General features: G+C 37.5%; 2 protein-coding genes across 2 annotated transcripts; both read right to left on the bottom strand.

Annotated features, from left to right (window-relative positions):
- Window positions 1-1,103: 1,103 nt before the first annotated feature.
- LOC127778501 (uncharacterized) lies at window positions 1,104-3,625 on the bottom strand. The gene is made up of 5 exons (XM_052305118.1): window positions 3,466-3,625; window positions 2,691-2,763; window positions 2,547-2,595; window positions 2,340-2,463; window positions 1,104-1,616 (listed from the first exon to the last, which is right to left on the bottom strand). The coding sequence occupies exons 1-5, from the start codon at window positions 3,466-3,468 to the stop codon at window positions 1,566-1,568; spliced, it is 300 nt and encodes a 99-aa protein (XP_052161078.1). The 5' UTR covers window positions 3,469-3,625; the 3' UTR covers window positions 1,104-1,565.
- A 4,419-nt stretch (window positions 3,626-8,044) lies between these two features.
- LOC127778394 (AUGMIN subunit 3-like) lies at window positions 8,045-16,056 on the bottom strand. The gene is made up of 18 exons (XM_052304989.1): window positions 15,853-16,056; window positions 15,244-15,280; window positions 14,945-15,048; window positions 14,411-14,606; window positions 13,490-13,556; window positions 13,166-13,269; window positions 12,782-12,821; window positions 12,048-12,102; window positions 10,960-11,091; window positions 10,505-10,574; window positions 10,032-10,089; window positions 9,890-9,945; window positions 9,648-9,803; window positions 9,422-9,533; window positions 9,199-9,340; window positions 8,906-8,981; window positions 8,721-8,816; window positions 8,045-8,613 (listed from the first exon to the last, which is right to left on the bottom strand). Exons 1-18 carry the CDS (start codon window positions 16,029-16,031, stop codon window positions 8,485-8,487), a joined length of 1,809 nt encoding a protein of 602 aa, XP_052160949.1. The 5' UTR covers window positions 16,032-16,056; the 3' UTR covers window positions 8,045-8,484.
- Between the last annotated feature and the right edge of the window lie 1,831 nt (window positions 16,057-17,887).

Raw genomic sequence — 17,887 nt, 5'->3', positions numbered from 1 at the left:
TATTTATAGCTGGCTTATAGCCTGCTATTATACCTACTCTTACTGCACCAAACCCACAAGGTCACTGTGCCTTTCGCTTCGGTAGCAGTCAGGTAGGCGCCTAGGCGCATAGGCCTCTCTCTCTCTCTCTATCTCTCTCGGTGGTGTTCTGTTCATCACAATTCACAGCTCATGGCTTGGCCAGTTTGGCCTCATCACTGCACTACTCAACGTAAAACAAAATGAAGTACTGTAGAACCAAGGCACAGAAGCCACGGTAGATGTCAGAACGCAGTATTACCTGTTTCATCAATCACTTTTAATAATTTATATTTTTTTTCTTTTTTACTTCCAATCATCCTCTCATATCTAACCATAAATCATTTAATAAGAGACATTATAATATTTTTTTCCTCGAACCTAATCAATACTGCAGGCCTGTTTGGATAGGTGCTGTAGTTAGCGTATAGTTTGGTTGCTTAACGCACATTAGTCTACCGTAAGAAGATAGATGCTCATGAACCACTTCGCCACTTGTTTCTTCGCTAATGTTGTGGTGCTCAAATCATTCGTCCGACTTGTGGCATGGGCTAGCTTGTGAGTTGTGACGTGGTAAATTGGAGTAGCCATCCAAATAGACCCTAAATAACCCAAAACGATAACTAATATGGTACAGATGTAGTATATACTCCCGTACAGTACAGTAGAGCAAACTTGAGGCAGCAAGCAAAAAAAACGGCAAAAGCAAAACGAAGAAACGGAAAATAGGAGCGACTTGCGAGCCCTTTTTGTACGAGCGGAGCTGTGTTCAGCAGTTCAGCACCAAGAGCCAAAGGCTCAAAGGTCAAAGGCTCAAAGCTATCCAAGCAGAAGTCCGCGAGTCAAATTGAGTGGCGAAAGGACAATCAAGAACAGATTGGGCCTACAGCTGACCAATCGTAAAAACAATGTAGAATAAACTTAAATAATAATTTATAGATAAAAATTTTAAACATTTATTTATATATGTGTTATCCGTGATTTTAAAGGTAATGCTAAAAAAAGAATTACGATGGAAAAACCTTAAAATTAAGTTCTGCAATTCAAATTTTAGTAGCGGCATATAAACTGAGAGGCAAACAAGGTTCTGCATGAAAATGCTTCCACAGTAAACCAATTGTTTTATTAGGCCACAAAATTGACATGATATTTTTTTTCTCTGAGACAGGGTAGATTATACTATATTAAATAAGAGAAGAAATTACAACCTCGTTGTTACAAGAAAAGAAGAGATAAGACAAATTTTACATGATACTATTGATTTACCACACAACAGGTTTTCCAAAAGTCGATCAACTCTTCAAATCGTGTTGCGTGGGATCATCTTTTGCTCATGAAAGGCAGTGTGGAGTTTGATCTTCTGGACGAATATGGGAAAGACTCATGGGTGCTCTGGTATGCCAAGGGCGACGAGCAAAAATATGATACATTGGAGGGTGGATGTGAACCTGGCAAATGGCAAGGTTCAAACCAGCAATTGTTTCGATTTCATACGACTTGATGATGGATGCAGATGCATAAGTATGCTTGACAACACATTCACAATATCAACACGTGTTATTTCCGCTCCTGTTCTTCGAATTCTTAAGCTCATCCAGCTGCGATGAGAAATGCAGAGCAAGTGATCAAATGCCCAGATCTTTCTATACAAAACAATCTTTTTATTTGGACTTCAAAGTAAGCTATCCAAGTGAAACTGAAAAAGGAACAAAAAGAGACAGTTCTGAACCCAGACAGATATGATGATGTGATCAGATTTTCATAAGTTATTTTTTTCCTGAAAGTACAGAACTGTGCTTAAGATGCTAACTGTCATAATGAGAAATCTAAATTGGGTCCATCAGGATTCAGGAATACCATCTAGCTTGCTGTGTGCCAGCCGATTACTCAGCAGATGCTATACCTATCCTATGGGCTGATGGAAAACTCCAAGACAATAAGAAAGACACAACCATGAAGAAGGAAACATCGCTGAGGACAGAATGCTATATACAGAACTAACAAAATACAGTCAAGGAATTCATTTGTGTATTTGCACCTAAATTCATACAGTTTAATCGGACTGAAAAGTACACCACTGAAGTATTATCTGAGTGGTGGAGATCCTAAACACGCGCAATACCAAAGTGCAAGAGCCAACTAACTGCAGTGAAGTGACCACACATAAGCACCAATCTTGATAGACAAGTAAATGTTAGATTTCCATAGAGATCTCCATCTCTAACATGGCATTAAGGTTGTAACACAAAATGCTACTGTCCATATGAATAGATCGAGTAGCAATGCATTTACGCAAACACATTAAAATGCTATATATATACCTGTCTGCATGTTTCCTTGTGTGTCTCTAAAAGCTCATTATACTTCAATTGCAAATCCAACTTCTCAGCTTTGAGCTTTTCATAGTCGGATATTGATGGACCACCCAGCTTCTGCTGAACAAACCTGGGATATACCAGCATGTTTAGTTGTTGGCTTCTTCCAGGACAATCAATTATTCATGCCATCTTATAGTCAAATCAACTCACTCGACCGCAGATGAAGGCTTGTCATTCTCCTCATATAATGCAACAAGAACTGCAAGATGATAAGGTGGACTTAATCATAATGTATCTAGCCAGTGGCATAACTAGAATTTGTTGATATATACACATAAGGAACATAATGCAAACCTTTCGTGAGAGTATCAAGCACACCACTGGACTCGAGGTACTTTCTGAACGCCTCTTTCTTGGCTTCTCTATCCTACAAAGGCCATCAAAAGGCCATGATCATCAGTTTGGAAAAACAAATTGTAGCACACATAGCTGCACCGTATGGAGATGAGTTTGAATTTGGTTTACTCGTTGTAGTACGGTTTTTTATTTATGTGTATGGCAGTACGGTAGTACACTAGTATGCCAGTATGCTATATAGAAGGGAAAGAAAAAGATAAGTCATGCATGTGTTCTTTCTATGCTACCAGCTTGAGAGAACTGAAGCTTTTCCATTCCAGGACCCAGGACACTAAGCTGAAATTACCAAAGCCGCGAAACAAAATGCTCGCGGCAAATGGCAAATTGGAGGAAGATTGATCAATTCTTCCTCACAAATTGCACACTACTGTACTATACTGCACCCTACAGATTCAACCAACTAAACCAGTACTCTTTACCACAATAAATACCGCATTTGACCTTTGACATTGACTCGCTGACCTCCATCTCCATGCATATGCTAGCTATACTAATCTCACCGCAGAATCAAACATCTCTCACCAGTGGCGGATCCAACAAACAAACTGTTACTTGTATAGTTGTATTAAGGTTATGGCTCTGAAATTAAGGGAAGAGCTTCTTCCAGATCTAGAAGAGAAGCTAGGGTTAACGAACGAACGAACGCAAGCAAGCAAATTCCAGACCCGATGGGAGAGAGAGATGAATCAGAAAAGAGGATGCGGATGCTCACCATAATCCTCTCCCCTGCTCTGCTCGCCAGATGGAGATCGCCGCCCCTCCCTGTTCAGCCGCGACTCGTCTTGGCGGCGCAAGGAGCGGAGGAGACGGGAGATTTTCTTTCTTTTACGCCACAAAGGGAAGGGAAGACACTCGAGACTCTAACTACCTGAGAATTAAGAATTTGCCACTAGTCACACATGTTATATACACATAAGGACACACGTAGGATACAATTCGTATTATAGACTGTGAGTAGTAAATTCTTAATTACTCCCTCCGTCCTATAATATAAATGATTTTGAGTTTTTTTTGAATTGTTTGACCACTCGTCTTATTCAAAAAATTTGTGCAAATATAAAAAACAAAAAGTTGTGATTAAAGTACTTTGGATAATAAAGTAAGTCAAAAAATAATAATAATTCCAAAATTTTTTGTTTGACCACTCGTCTTATTCAAAAAATTTGTGCAAATATAAAAAACAAAAAGTTGTGTTTAAAGTATTTTGGATAATAAAGTAAGTCAAAAAATAATAATAATTCCAAAATTTTTTTAATAAGACAAGTGGTCAAACAGTGGAAACAAAAACTCAAAATCCCTTATATTACAGGACGGAGGGAGTAACATTTTAAAAGTGGCAAAAAGTTAAAAGCCTCAGACGAGTACTCTCACTTTTATCTCAATATTTTACTACTTTAAGACTAGCTATTTCTTTATAATGACTAGTGGCCCACATTCTAAAAATTGAAAAACTCGGTTAGCGATTTGTGTTAACAGCAAACTCCTCATACTACCAGCAACCACTAACTGTTATTCCACGCACCGCCACCACCGCTCTTTCTTCATGAGCCACCATCGTTCCTCCTCACTGTCTTTGCATGTGCAACCGCACCCCCTAGTTACACTCCATGAGCCACCATTTTTTTTCCTCTCCCTCTCATCATGCACACTATTGTAGGGACTCACGGAGGCAGGAGTCGACCCGATGAAAAGCGGAGACGCTAGATCCAGGCTCCTTCTTGCTGGAGCTAGCGGTTCCCCAACTGTCGGAGGGAAAAAGAAAATGGAGAGAGAGAGAGTTAGTGTGTGGTTGCTGAGTCACTGGACTTGGAGATGGATAAAATAGGGTGGTCCAAATTAAAATGTAAAGTTAGTTGTTCCGTAAATAAAAAAGAATGGTTAAAGGATGACATAATATGAAAACTTTTAAGAATACATTGTACGAACTGTAATTTACTTTTTTTTCTTTAGCACAATTAAAGATGAGTTGTCTATTACCCGATACTTCTGTGATATACTAAGTCTTAAGCACAATTAAAGATGAGTTATCCATTACCCGATAGTCTTGTGATATATTAAGTATTGTTGGGTCAGTGTACTTGGCTATTACTAATAGTCTCATGATATGTTGACGCATGAAGATGCAGACTTCTATTAACACAGGCTGATTAATTATGGCAAGATAGATTCAGCTAAAAAAAGATAAAATTAATGCCATCAATTTTGCTCAACAATAAAGCATTCGATTATGGTCTCCTTTTCTCACTGCATGATATACGATTGTAGTTATTTCCGTAATTCTTTCATATTATTTTTTTCTACATATACATTAATTTGGACTAATATTTTTTCTCATAATTAGATAGATAATAAATCATTTTTCATATTTCTCCTATAAAATGTGAAGAGGGCATTGTATAATTTCAAAATTATATTATAAGTGTATGTAATTTAATGTGTAAGATATGAACTTATAGTATAAGATTTAACTTTTTATAAAAATGTCACACGATAGTAGATAGGTAATGAACTAAACAACCATAAAATATATAGAGAACCCATCGTGTGTTATTGATTTTGTCCTTATTCTACAATATGTCACTAGTTTTGTCAAGTTATAATATGCTATAGCACTTTGCTTAACTTCTATAACATACCATCGTCGTCTAGTTAGCTTCCGTTAGTATTGTATAATTTTATCATAATGACCGAAATAGCCATGGGACGAAAAATTCCAATTACCAGATTGTAAAATTTCCAAAGTTTGAGATGGATATCTTCTCTGCCTTGTTTATAATATGATATTTCGGAATATTAGGCCAAATTTTGGAATTTCTGTCCCGGGGATATTTCGGTCATTAAAACAAAATTATACAGTGCTAACGAAGTCTAAATGGACGACAACGGTATATTATAGAGGTTAAGCAAAATACGATGGCATATTGTATAACTTAACAAACTCAGTGCCATATTATAGAACAGGGACAAAGTCAGCGGCACACAGTGGATTCTCTTAAAAAATAATCTAGTCAAAAAAGTTTATTTATTTTATTCAAAACAAAACATTTTTTTTTACCAAACGCGTTGGGAGAACTTCAAAAGAAGGTAATAAAAAAAGAGGTTTAGTCATTAGCTCAAACACACATGGTTTTGATAATAATATTGCTACAATCAGCACTCATACTTGCACATGAATAATAGCATCTAACTCATATGTGTGTGCTCCATAATATATATTATCTATGTTTTTACATGAGTAAACAATAATTATTATATTTGTTAATAATATTGTAATTATATAAGGTACCTAACTAGTTTTCTAAGAAGTGGAAAAATATTTTTGTTAAACATAATCTAGAATGCTATAAAGATTAATAATGTTGAATGCTATATAATCATATATAATCATATAATGTTACTCCCAACGGATTTGGAGGTTGGAGGAGGAGGAGAAATGGCGCGGGCGAGCTATCGGCTGGATCTGCCGCCTTCAACTGATGCTGGCGAATCTCAGAGCCGTGGAGGAGGAGGAGGATGCGTTTGCGTGAAGCTGTTGTACGGTGGACCGGTGGTCGATGGCCGCTTTCGGTGGACCGGATCCACATTAATTCCCCAGTTGGCTGGGTTGGAAACTTTTTTTCCCCTCCACTTGCTAGATAAGCGTTAGATTAATATCCCTATCTCTACTATTATAAAAAAAATTGAAGATGTTTTTATTGGTATTTTGATATGTTATCTGTGTTTGAGTTAGTTTTTAAGTTTGTTTACTTTTAAAAATACATATATGTATTTGAGTTAGATTTTAAACTCGTTTGCTTTTAAAAATACAAAAGGAGTCGTATAAGAAATCTCTTTAAAAAAAACTCATGCTACCTTAAAGATGAAATATAGCTCATGATCATTAAAAAATATTCAAGCAAATTCCCACAATAAATTTTACCATAACTAAACCGTATAACAATAATAAAATTAAAATAGCATTTACCCGTTGCAACGTACGGGCATTTTACTAGTTAGATAAAAAACCTAGAAGATAGATTAATATAATTTATTAAAACAACTATTTACATATTTTCTAAAAAAAATACATCAAATTTTGCAGTTTGGAAAGCTTGTGTATAGAAAATAAAAGAGCAGAAGTTGTGAAATGTAGGGATGTTTGGTTGGGATACACTATTGCCAAAGTTTGCCATAATTCCGTTAGCTAACACGCCTAACATGTGCTTAACAAAATTAAAGCCACACTTTAGCTATAAGAGAGCAAGTTTGACACATTTTTATGTGCCAATAACATATAAAACTCATGTCACAGTGAATGAATTTTGCCTTAAGTATGGCACAAACTAAACACAGACGCCTAACTTAGTAAAACATGCCTAACTTAAGTTGTGGTATGGTGAGGTAAATTATGATTGTGAACCAAACAATTTCGTAGTACAGAACACAGCCTAAACCAGCTAAAGGGAATGTGGAGCTGCTATCTCCTCAAGAAAACTGTCATGACTCGGTCTGAATTCGCAAAAAAAATAAAATAAAATACTACTACTAATTTTTTTTCTGTATTGCATGAAATTATTCAAATTATTTTCTAAGAAGAACTAGAGAGTATAAAAATGTTATTTCCTTTTTAAACTTCTAGTATTTTTTTTAACCGTAGAGCGTAGCAAAATTTCCCAGAATCATTTGGCATAGTCAAATTCGAACAGAAATCAAGAAAAATAGAACCATTTGGCCAAATCTGGAAAATGGAATTTTTTGAATTGGATCTAACTCCTGCAAAACTTCTGCGTATAAAGATCAACGAATTAGCAATTTAGCACAAACTAAGAACAAAAACTTAAAGTTCGCTATGAAGAGGTGCTAGGAAGGATATGTAAATATACATTGCATAGGAAGGATATGCAAATATGCAACGCAATGTGACGTGACATAGTAACTTCAGTTGCAACCACATTGATTTATTTTTGTTAAGTTATTACTGCATCATGTGTTTAAATTCGAATAGCCAGAAAAGATGATACATTGTCAGTTTGTCACACGGGGTAAGACAAAATCCAAGCTCAGAATGGCAATAGCAATAATGATTTAACTATGTTTTCGGATCAATAAACCTAACCGAATGCCATTCCCTAAAAAAAAAAAAAGGCTACACTGTTAGTTACCACAAAAGTACTAACGAACAGAGTTTTGAGAAAACTAGTAATTATATACAACTTTTTAGTTTGTTATTCATGGTGTGTTTAGATTCAAAAAAATTTGGCTGAAAACGTCACATCAAATGTTTGGATACATGCATATAGCATTAAATGTGGACGAAAAAAAATCAATTGTACAGTTTACATGTAAATTGCGAGACGAATCTTTTGAGCCTAATTGCGCCATGATTTGACAATGTGGTGCTACAGTAAACATTTGCTAATGATGAATTAATTAGGCTTAATAAACTCGTCTCGCAGTTTACAGGTAGAATCAATAATTTGTTTTGTTATTAGCATCTTTACAGGCGAAATATGTAAAATTTTGGCCGAACATCTTAAACACGGCATCAGTTATTCTTGAAGCACTAGGCTGCGTATATTTTTATGGACGATATAGACGAAAATCTGTACCATAACTCTAAATTTTTTTATGCTGAGGATATACAACTGCAAAAAGCCTGCATTCTGCCAACAGAAGACAGGGTGCACGATGCTGATTTTTTAAGAATCAAAAGAATTATTTATTGGGCCCTTCTTCACAGCAAAATCGAAGATCACTCTTGGAGTGCTCTAACATGGGAACTCATCTCTCTGACTTGATTCTCAAGCCGTCCTGGGTGGCAGAAGAAATCGACAAATACTCGTCTTTCCTGCTGCACATTGCGCGAAGGTTGTTGTAACATCTGCAAACCATTTGTAAATTTGAGAGCATGACTTCTCAATCAACATGCAGAAACTACCTAAAGCTGTTGAACACTACCAATGTGAGGAAGTAACAGATGAAAAGTACCTTGGCCTTTTTATCTCGAGCCATCGTTACTTCGTTAACACAAGCAGAGACTTGCTGGTTGATTATTTCCAATTCTTCAAGCGATTGTGCTACAGGCTGTGATAAATCATGCACAAGTAAAGTAGTACAACAGAACAAACTACGAAGTGGCATGGAAGAGTAGGGACATATGAGAAGGAATGTACCCATGGTGTCAATGTTGGTTGCACATATGTAAATGGTACAGACAGAATTTGCTCGAGTGTTTGGATCATCCTGCATCTGCAAAGGAATGGAGAAAGCATGGGTAATGATTGAACCAAAGATCTAACAGTCCTATCAATAGGTGTTGGTGAATGCAAAGTTCAACGTTAACACATTTCTCCTGTTGATAATTCACAGTAAAGGAGATTCAACAGTTCAACTACACAGTGCACAGAAAATGGTCAAATTTATCAAGGGGAAAAGTTTCAGGAAACAATATGCGAATATTACTCACAGTTCATCGATACATCTTTTGCGTTCACGTGGAAGAACATTTTCAAGCTCATGATGAAGATACTCGAGCTCATTTTGCAGATCTGAGATCTGCTCAACTAAACTATATGCTGAAACATATGATGGAGTCATTGCTTGAGCACCTGCAGAAAATTGGAAGGGGAATGAATTGTTCAACTTCTGGTACAGAATGTGGATACAATTTACAACCTATGTGTGCTCACCTGAGTGAGTACTAAGAATATCCCTCACAGCATGAAGAAAAGTATCACGATCATCAATAGATCCTTCTTCAAGCATTACAGATGCAGCTTGACCAATTAAATGATATTGGTCCTATGCATTTGTGCAGTACAGACTATATTTTGTAAGAATGTACACAAAGTGGATATAAGAGGCTAACCAACAAAATGTACTCTCAAATAAAAATATAACATCAGAAAGCAATACCAGGCGGCCATCAACAACTGAGAAGTAACCCAGCAGCTCCATTGCTGCTGCTTTTAGCAGTGAATAGGCACTTGAGATTTTTGCCCGTCCTTCAATCTGGCAAGCTATCTTTAGAAACTGATGAGCAGCAAGTTGATTAACCAGATAATTGATGAACTGCAAGAATGAAGAAATGCCTCAGTGACTACCTATTTATGTAGAAAATTGGTTTGCACCAAAACAACTGACTGTTCAAAAGATACCCTTTTCTGCTGGCTTATGTAGCATTCCTGACGCAGAACCTTCAAATTATGATCCCCTGGAAGGTCACAGTAAGGAACATGCAATTATATTGCCGCAACAGAGCAAAGCATTTTCAAATGATGATTCATGAGAAGATCACACCTTGCAAAATATTTGCACCCTCAAGTTGAGCAAGGTCAGCACACAGGCTTGTAATAATCTAAAGTAAAAAAAAACATTATTTTTTTATGTCACTCACAAAGAAAATAATATGTCACAGTTAATGCATAAGATAGCCAAACGGATGAAAATGACATTAAAATTGGCTATAAGCAGCAGGAACAGAGTAAATTGAAGAAGGGGTGACAGATACATCATTGCAAAGACAAACCAGTGAACATGTCAGTTTTCTGTAGTTTGCATTTTTGGAGCAATCTTTAGCGTAACTGTACATTCTTTTTATTATTTTGCTGGGGCTGTGACACCATGTTGATAAAGTGTGCTTCATAGGAATACATCATTGACCCAAGGTATCACAGAATGCAATTAATTAAAGAACTCTGAAGCGTCTGAGATAAACCATTTGCTTATCCATGGTACATTAAAAACCAAATTTCATGTACATAATAATTTACCTCAGATAGGCATCTCTTCACTTGAAGTGAAAGATCCCTAAGCTCTTCAGCAAACTCAGAGTTTCTCCTCCTGAGGATGACATGGCAAATCCAAAAAAAAAAGAAAAATAAAAGCAGATACTTAATTAATGAAATGTGAAAATTTTCTGAAACATCACATGTACAAAGGTTTGTTCAAGTACTACCATACAATAAATAAACAATCCATACAACCTAAATGTTCTCATAAAAAGATGAAGCGCTTTCTGGTAGATTTCGTTCAATCTACTTTTTTTAAAAAAATATATGTCATTATAATACAATGGAACCAAGCTGTTTCATTTAGAGGTGTCCCATAAGGATAGTACCATGTTCTCAAAAGTTTCAGCTCAAAATAATGATGCTGTGCTATTTCAGTACAGCTTTTTTTTTTTAGAAAATAATAAAGTAGCTACGATTATCCATGTCTTGCATACCTTAGAGAATGAACATCCTGATGAACAAGTGACTGCTGGGATGCCAATTGGGTTCTAAGCGTTGAGAGTATGGCCTCCTCCTTAGCATATTCTGCTTGTGCTTCTATGTACTGTCTTTTGCTTCTAGCGAATCTGTTAACAAATAACCAAGCATCAGCATAACAATAATCATGCATCTTAAAATATCAAATAAAATGTAAAAAAATGATGTTATGTGACTATATGAAGCATATTAAGTAATTCTATGCATTGTTATGTTAACTCTTTTATGAACTTTACAACAAAGTGGGAAAGATAAATGAACAAGACAACTCTCATAATGATAGGGGGGATTGCTATGCCTAAATACTCCTTCCGTTTTTTATGACTTTTTACGATGTTGATTTTTTCCTAAAATAGATTTTGTTTTTAGGTTTTCTAGGTACTTTTTTTCCTAATTACCCTTATTAAATGCTAATAGATATGAATGCCCTTGAGCTTGACCACCTCGTATGAAGCTGCCTGCCATGCCAAAACACCTGAATGACTGAGGAAGTTGGAGACTTGGAGGCTAAATTAGAGATAAAACAGATTTAATAGGGGTAATCAGGTCGGAAGTTTTCTACCTTAAGCATATTGTTAACAAAGTTTGGGAAGTGGGTGTTTGGAAGGTTGATCCATTTGTTTTTGTCAAAAACAAAAGGTTGATCCATTTGAAGAAGAACTAACTAATAAATGAGCTAAAGAAATACCTTATAGAACTACAACAACACAAGGTGTATTCATCAGAAGGCAGAGTTCATTGAATTTCATAATGAATTTGCATCACTTTTGCAGAACTAATATTCAAAAAAAGAAGTCCTAACACAGAGAGTAGGGTTGTGGCCTGTAGGTGGGCTGGCCCACTGACCCACGTATAAGACATTAGGTGGGCCACTTGAATCTCTAGAGGCAGGACAGGTGACGACCCATGGCACAGTTATTTTTGTAGTTTTTTTTTTCCCTAATGGAAAGACAAATGGGATAGTCCTGTAACATGAAGAAGTGATATGCAATAGAAAGACAAAAAAGGGTAGAACGGTGACATCCAAAGACTAATAAATACTTACATGGAATTAATTCGCTTCAGTTCAACAGAAAGATGGTGTGACCCTTCATACTCTCCTGCGCAAACAAGATGAATGGAAAATTGGCTGTTTTCTAATTCATCTCTGCCTAAAGTTGTTAAACCTCATATTGAATACCTAACCCCAGTATACATATTAATAAACATATCAACAGTGCATAGTACATAGCAGCAAAGTGAACCATGAAACCAGTGGAGAAGAACGATATCAAACCCTTCGTTTACAATGACCCTCCTGCACCCTCTAAGGGAGAAAGACACTCTTATATTTTCAATTTTTTAAGAGAAGCAGTTGGACAAATATGTATACTAACATCAATTTAAGGACATGCATAATATCTCCTATCATGGTTCAAGGTCAATTTAAGCCAGTTAAGCTTACTCAGTGAAGAAGACAGAATTTTTATGGTAAAATTGAACGGCACAAATTCTTCAGGCACAAAAATAGGAAATCTATATGGTTACCTAATCATGATCCTTTTACCAGGAAGCTTGAGTTATCGAATAAAATAACAGGACCTGTTCGCATTTGTTTAATAACATGTGTCCATGCAAAATTTGAACTTCTAACATTTCACATAAAAAGTAATATATTGCTGAGAATCAAGGTATCTTTCTCCAAAAACATTATGCAGACACAAGAACAAGTATTGAATGTGAAATGTATGGTATGGAGAAACTACATGCATGATGACTACTAAACAATTAAACCCTCACCTCTTGACATGTCTTCTTTGGCAACAAATTGGAGAGGTCCCTGGTTGACAAATCCCCACCCAAAAAAAAAATCAGCAGATGATAAATAAAGGTTATAGCTAAATTGTGAATTTAAGATTAATTTACTTTGGCAATTTATCATAATTCCACATTTAATTTACTGTATAAGAAAACAAATTAACATACTACAGTCTTTTATAGTATTTATCAACATATGAGATATGAATCACATAAAATAGAAAAATAAGGGACAATGACCTTGAGTTCACTTTAATAATTCTTGTGTAGGATCAAATAAGCTCGCCTTTGCATGTTCAAGTATCAAGATACGTCCCAACAGTCCAACACTATGTTTGTCCCTTTAGGCATAAAATAAGTTAATACCTTCTCAAACTTCTTGGAGAACCATCTGTTTAGTTCCTTGATACAAGCCAAATTTTGGATTATGTAAGACTTGAAGTCACTGTATGATAGGTAAATTCCAATATCTGTGAGGAAAGGTGGAAGACAAAATGTATTCAGAAGAATAATAAGAAATAAAAACAAGCATCGGATTCATATGATGAGCTTTATTTCAGTATCTCTATGTGCATAGATGCAAGTCAAAATGGAGTTATCAGGCTTTCTGCACATTTTAATATCAGTAATGCAGTCTGATAAGATGAATGTAATCTTTATATAACTGCATGTGAAAGACAGCAGGAATACCAGCTTCTGAATGATAATAAGACAACTCCTGGGTGGTAGCAGCAAGTTTTCCAAGTAATGAATTCATCTGCTAGGATTACAAAAACAAAAGGAAAAATAAAATATCTGAGGGACAACCTTCTTTATGATGCACAACACTGAACAAACAGGCTAGAGAGTACCATATACTTTAATTCACATTAGTCATGGAGTGTTGATTATGCCATAAAACAGAACATCAACATGCATAAAAATCTGTGAAAACAAACAGCCCAGTGAACGCTTTCCTTTTTTCGCATCTACGGTTATAGCCTTCAATATCTGATCGCTGATAGATCCTGATCGCCAAGGGACCGATCAGGACGATTGATCATAGATCAGCCTTGATTAATCGACCTGATCGGTACTATGTATACCAGAACCTATATTCTATATAGTGCATAGTATAAACCAATCACAGTACTAATAATTGATGGCAAGATGGTCACTCACTTGCCCTAGTATAAAGCAACTAGCAGTAGTAGCACATATTCACATGTGCTAAACCTTAAGACTAGTTCTAAAAGTGATTGATAGGTGCTCTGATCGGACGATTAATCGGACGATCAGATTTCTGATCGAGCTGATCAAATGAATGTCCCTGATCGGAGTTAGGGGACCGATCAGGACAATTAATCACGATTAATCAGACGATCAGATAACACTGATAGCCCTAGGCCATTAGATCATAAAGTCTACTGGTCTGGTTAGTTATCAAACACTATCATGTTCCAACCGATTATAGGCTAGATAGGTGACAGGTTCTAAAGCCAGACATGAGTATCATGGTGTAATATGAAAAGCATATTTCAGCTCCATCTATCTCATGAAAATACAGCCAAGAACAGTAGAATACAGTAATGTGGCCTCTGATTTGGATGATAAAACAAAGGAACATTTTACCTCTAAACTTCTCTTAGCAAGTTTCTCATCTAATCTTGAAATTTGTATATTAGGATTAGTTTTAGCAGATACACGTGACTTCTTTCCCTGAGTAATGGTGGTAGCTTGTGCTGTAAGCATATCAAGCTGCCATTCAAGAGAAGCAAGCTGCCTTTCCAAATCAGAAACTTCAGCTCTGAGTGTAAGCTTTGAGTCACTGTAACAAATAATCAGAAAATCCTATGTCAATGAAGAGATCAAAACAGCAGGGTAACGAGATAAGACTAGGTGTTGACATGGAGCGAATCATGTGGGGCTGCGCTACCACTGACAGAACCATCTGTCAATCACTCTCAATGTAGGAGTTCAGTTTTACCAACGCATCTAGACCAAATAAATTAGGGAATGATGCCATTTTATAACACGTGTTAAACCAAATAAATATTTATACTTGTAATCTGTAAACATCACAACAGAAGGTGGAAAACTACATATGCAGATCCAAACAAGAGGAGCATCGAATGCTTTTCCTGTGTAAGACGAGATATGACATACCGGATGTGCTCAAGACTTTCTTCTGTCAGAAATGTGTCTTCCTGGTTTTCTCCAGTCTCTGAGAAGGCCGAAATACTGTCAAACGCAAAGTCTAAGTCCTCCCCCTAAAAGTCGGTGCTCAATTAGCAGCATGCCACTCACTAGATAGAGCTAATAAATTGCGATAAGTGAAAACAAGACTAATCATACCAGTAAATTTTGTTAACCAACATGGTTTTCGCCTAACTAATAACTATCACATGTAACTCACAGTCCAAGTATTTAAGTTTATCAAACAAAGAAACCAAAAAGCTCTATACCTCCAAAAGTTTCCCTTCTAGTTCAAGCTGCTCATACCTGCATTTAAAAAAAAAAAGATCACCAATTTATAATTAAGCTTTATAAGCATCATCAGAAATCGTTACACAGTAACAAAAAAACATTGTGTAATACTACAATTCATATTATCATAAGTTGGTAACGTGCAATTGATCCAACTAAACCAGCTCTCATAGTATAATTACACCTACAACCTTAACTAGATAGTGTCATGCAACTTCTGACTTCTATGGTTTATAGTACTTTATACTACACATTTGTCCATCAAACTTCAGAAAGCATGTGCAGTGCTGCGCCTTTTCTCATCAAAGCCCTTCTCCTCCTCAAGTTTCAAAAACAACTCCGATTTGCCCATCACCATTTCGCATCCCAGCACACACCAGAGTTCATCCAACCCCTCAAACCTCCAAACAATTACACCCATACCATACCCTCTCCATCCCGTTCGAATCAATCAACCCCCCCAAAACCAAGCGTAATTCCGAAAAAACGCCCCACCAAAACATCTAGAACGCGACGATCAGAGAGAATTTCGTGGGGGGGGGGGGGGGGGGGGGGGGGGGAGGGGATCGAGCGATGGGGAGTGGTACAGGGCGAGGTCGGTGGCGGAGAGGACGTTGGCGGGGCGGAGCCTGGAGGAGACCCAGGCGAGAAGGCGGCGGGCGTCGTCCCCCTGGAGGAACGGCCACTCGAGGCTGTCCAGATCGAGTGGGCCGTCGCCGTCGAACCCGGCGGCGGCGAGGGCGTCGCACAGCTCCGCCGCGCTCATCGATCGCCGGCGAACGAAGCGGCGGTGGGAATGGTGGAAAAGGAAAATATATTTTTCGCGAGGGGGAGGAGGAGTAGGAGGGACGATGGGCCCATGGGCCCTGGTGGTGGGCTTGACCAGATATGGGCCGGGCTATCGGCCCAGGAGTGGCTGGTTTTTCTCCCATGGACATTTTGGCCACACTGCACAGTGTGATCTGATATTCTGATCATCGTCGTAGATTTGTACTCCCTCCGTTTTATATTATAAAATTTTTTTCAGACAAACACCTTTAAGTTTGATTAATTTATAAAAATGTTTAGCAACGTCAATAGCACTAAATTAGTTTTATTGAATCCCACATTGAAAATACTTCTATAGTATGTTTGTTGAAATTGTTGCTATGTTTTTCTTAGTTAAACTTAAAAAATTAGATTAGTGAAGAAGTCAAAGAGTTTTATAATATGAAACGGATGGAGTAGTAGTTATAGTTCTAACATGGCGTTTTGTGCTATTACTTTTTGAATTTGTAGCACAAAACAAACCAATGGAATTATGGAAAAGTATGAGTATTATTAGCCCCTTATGAAAAAAAGTGAATAAGTGCATTCTAGAGTGATTAGTGTGAAATCATTGTCATGATTAATATTTGTGATGAACAATTGGCTTTGCAAAATGATTTAATCAACGAATTGGTTTGAAAAGATGTGTGGATGTTGGTGTGAGTGCGTGTGACTAATGTGGGTCAGGTTGTGATATCTGTGCCCAGAAACGGTTGTTTTGTCTGATTGTGTGTAGGTGACTTGAGGTCAGCCTTAGTCAATGGCGAGGACCGGGACTATATTCAGAGAGGAACAGAGGTCTAGTGCGGTCGGGATACCATGTGAGAAGGTGACTAGAGTCAGGATTCTTGGAGATCAACTTCGGTCAACGGTAGGGATTGGGACTAGACTTAGGGAGGAGTTGAGGTCTAGACGGTTAAGGATACCAGGTGACGGAGTTGGATACGATATGGCATACGGTGGATGGATACCGTGTGGGAGAGATCTTCGCAACGGGCTTCACGAGGTGTGCGTGCTAAGTATCGGTGTTCGCGAAGGGAATTGGAAGAAATTGGAAGAGGCTTATGTATGGTGCTACACTACTGTGGTGTACTGTAGCGTGCATATATGTATGCGTGCTGGTGTGCAGCGTGCATATATGTGTGGTATACATGCCGTACGTGCATGCATGTGTGATGCATGTATGTATGCATGGTGGTGACTGACTTTGGCTTTGCTTGCGTGGTCAAGCAGCTTCAGTGATGGCAGGCTTGATCCATGCAGAGGCAAGCCGAGTCGGCTCAGGCAGCAAGCAGCAGCAGCGACGGCAGGAGTCCGACTTCGGTGCGGCTGTAGTTTTGGAGAAAAAAGGAAATTATGGGATTGAGTCCTACTGTAAATAGGAGTTCTACACCTACTTTGAGTAGGGGGTTTTTGTGGTATAAATAGAGAGGGAGGGTGAGGCCTCCCGGTATTGCTTTGAGAGCAATTAAGTTGATAGTTTAGTTAGAGTTTCGAGTTTAGTCGAGATTTTTGTAAGGAGTGTTGTTGTTGTACTTTGTAAATACAGAGAGAAGCAATAAAGTTGTCATATACTTTGAGAGTTCTTCGATTTGTGTTTCTTCGGGTTCAGGCGGCAGGGAGGCGATCTAACCGGCGGCGTGCGAGCGGTCCGACCGGCGGCGACAGGACTACGTCGAGATTTCCATCGATTTAAGGGTAACTTTTATTTCCGCTAAAAGTTTTAGAGTTTTTGGTTTTTCCTACCATTCACCCCCTTCTGATAGGCTTGGTTACTTATTTGATCCTACAATTAGCATTGTGGGTCAGGAGAAA

Source organism: Oryza glaberrima, chromosome 7 (assembly GCF_000147395.1).
Source record: "Oryza glaberrima chromosome 7, OglaRS2, whole genome shotgun sequence".
NCBI classification, from domain to species: Eukaryota; Viridiplantae; Streptophyta; class Magnoliopsida; order Poales; family Poaceae; genus Oryza; species Oryza glaberrima.
The sequence above is the reverse complement of the archived record's forward strand: the minus strand, read 5'-3'. Positions and strand labels throughout refer to the sequence as shown.

What these genes read in the sequence shown, in the direction of transcription:
- LOC127778501 (XM_052305118.1), bottom strand. An exon ending in AAGCCTTCATCTGCGGTCGA is followed by an intron (nt 2,464 to 2,546) that starts GTGAGTTGATTT and finishes GGTATATCCCAG; the next exon opens with GTTTGTTCAGCAGAAGCTGG. An exon ending in ACAAGGAAACATGCAGACAG is followed by an intron (nt 1,617 to 2,339) that starts GTATATATATAG and finishes TTCTCATCGCAG; the next exon opens with CTGGATGAGCTTAAGAATTC.
- LOC127778394 (XM_052304989.1), bottom strand. Translation starts at nt 16,031, where the DNA reads ATGAGCGCGGCGGAGCTGTGCGACGCCCTCGCCGCCGCCGGGTTCGAC. An exon ending in ACATAAGCCAGCAGAAAAGG is followed by an intron (nt 9,804 to 9,889) that starts GTATCTTTTGAA and finishes TCATTCTTGCAG; the next exon opens with TTCATCAATTATCTGGTTAA. An exon ending in CAGTTGTTGATGGCCGCCTG is followed by an intron (nt 9,534 to 9,647) that starts GTATTGCTTTCT and finishes ACAAATGCATAG; the next exon opens with GACCAATATCATTTAATTGG.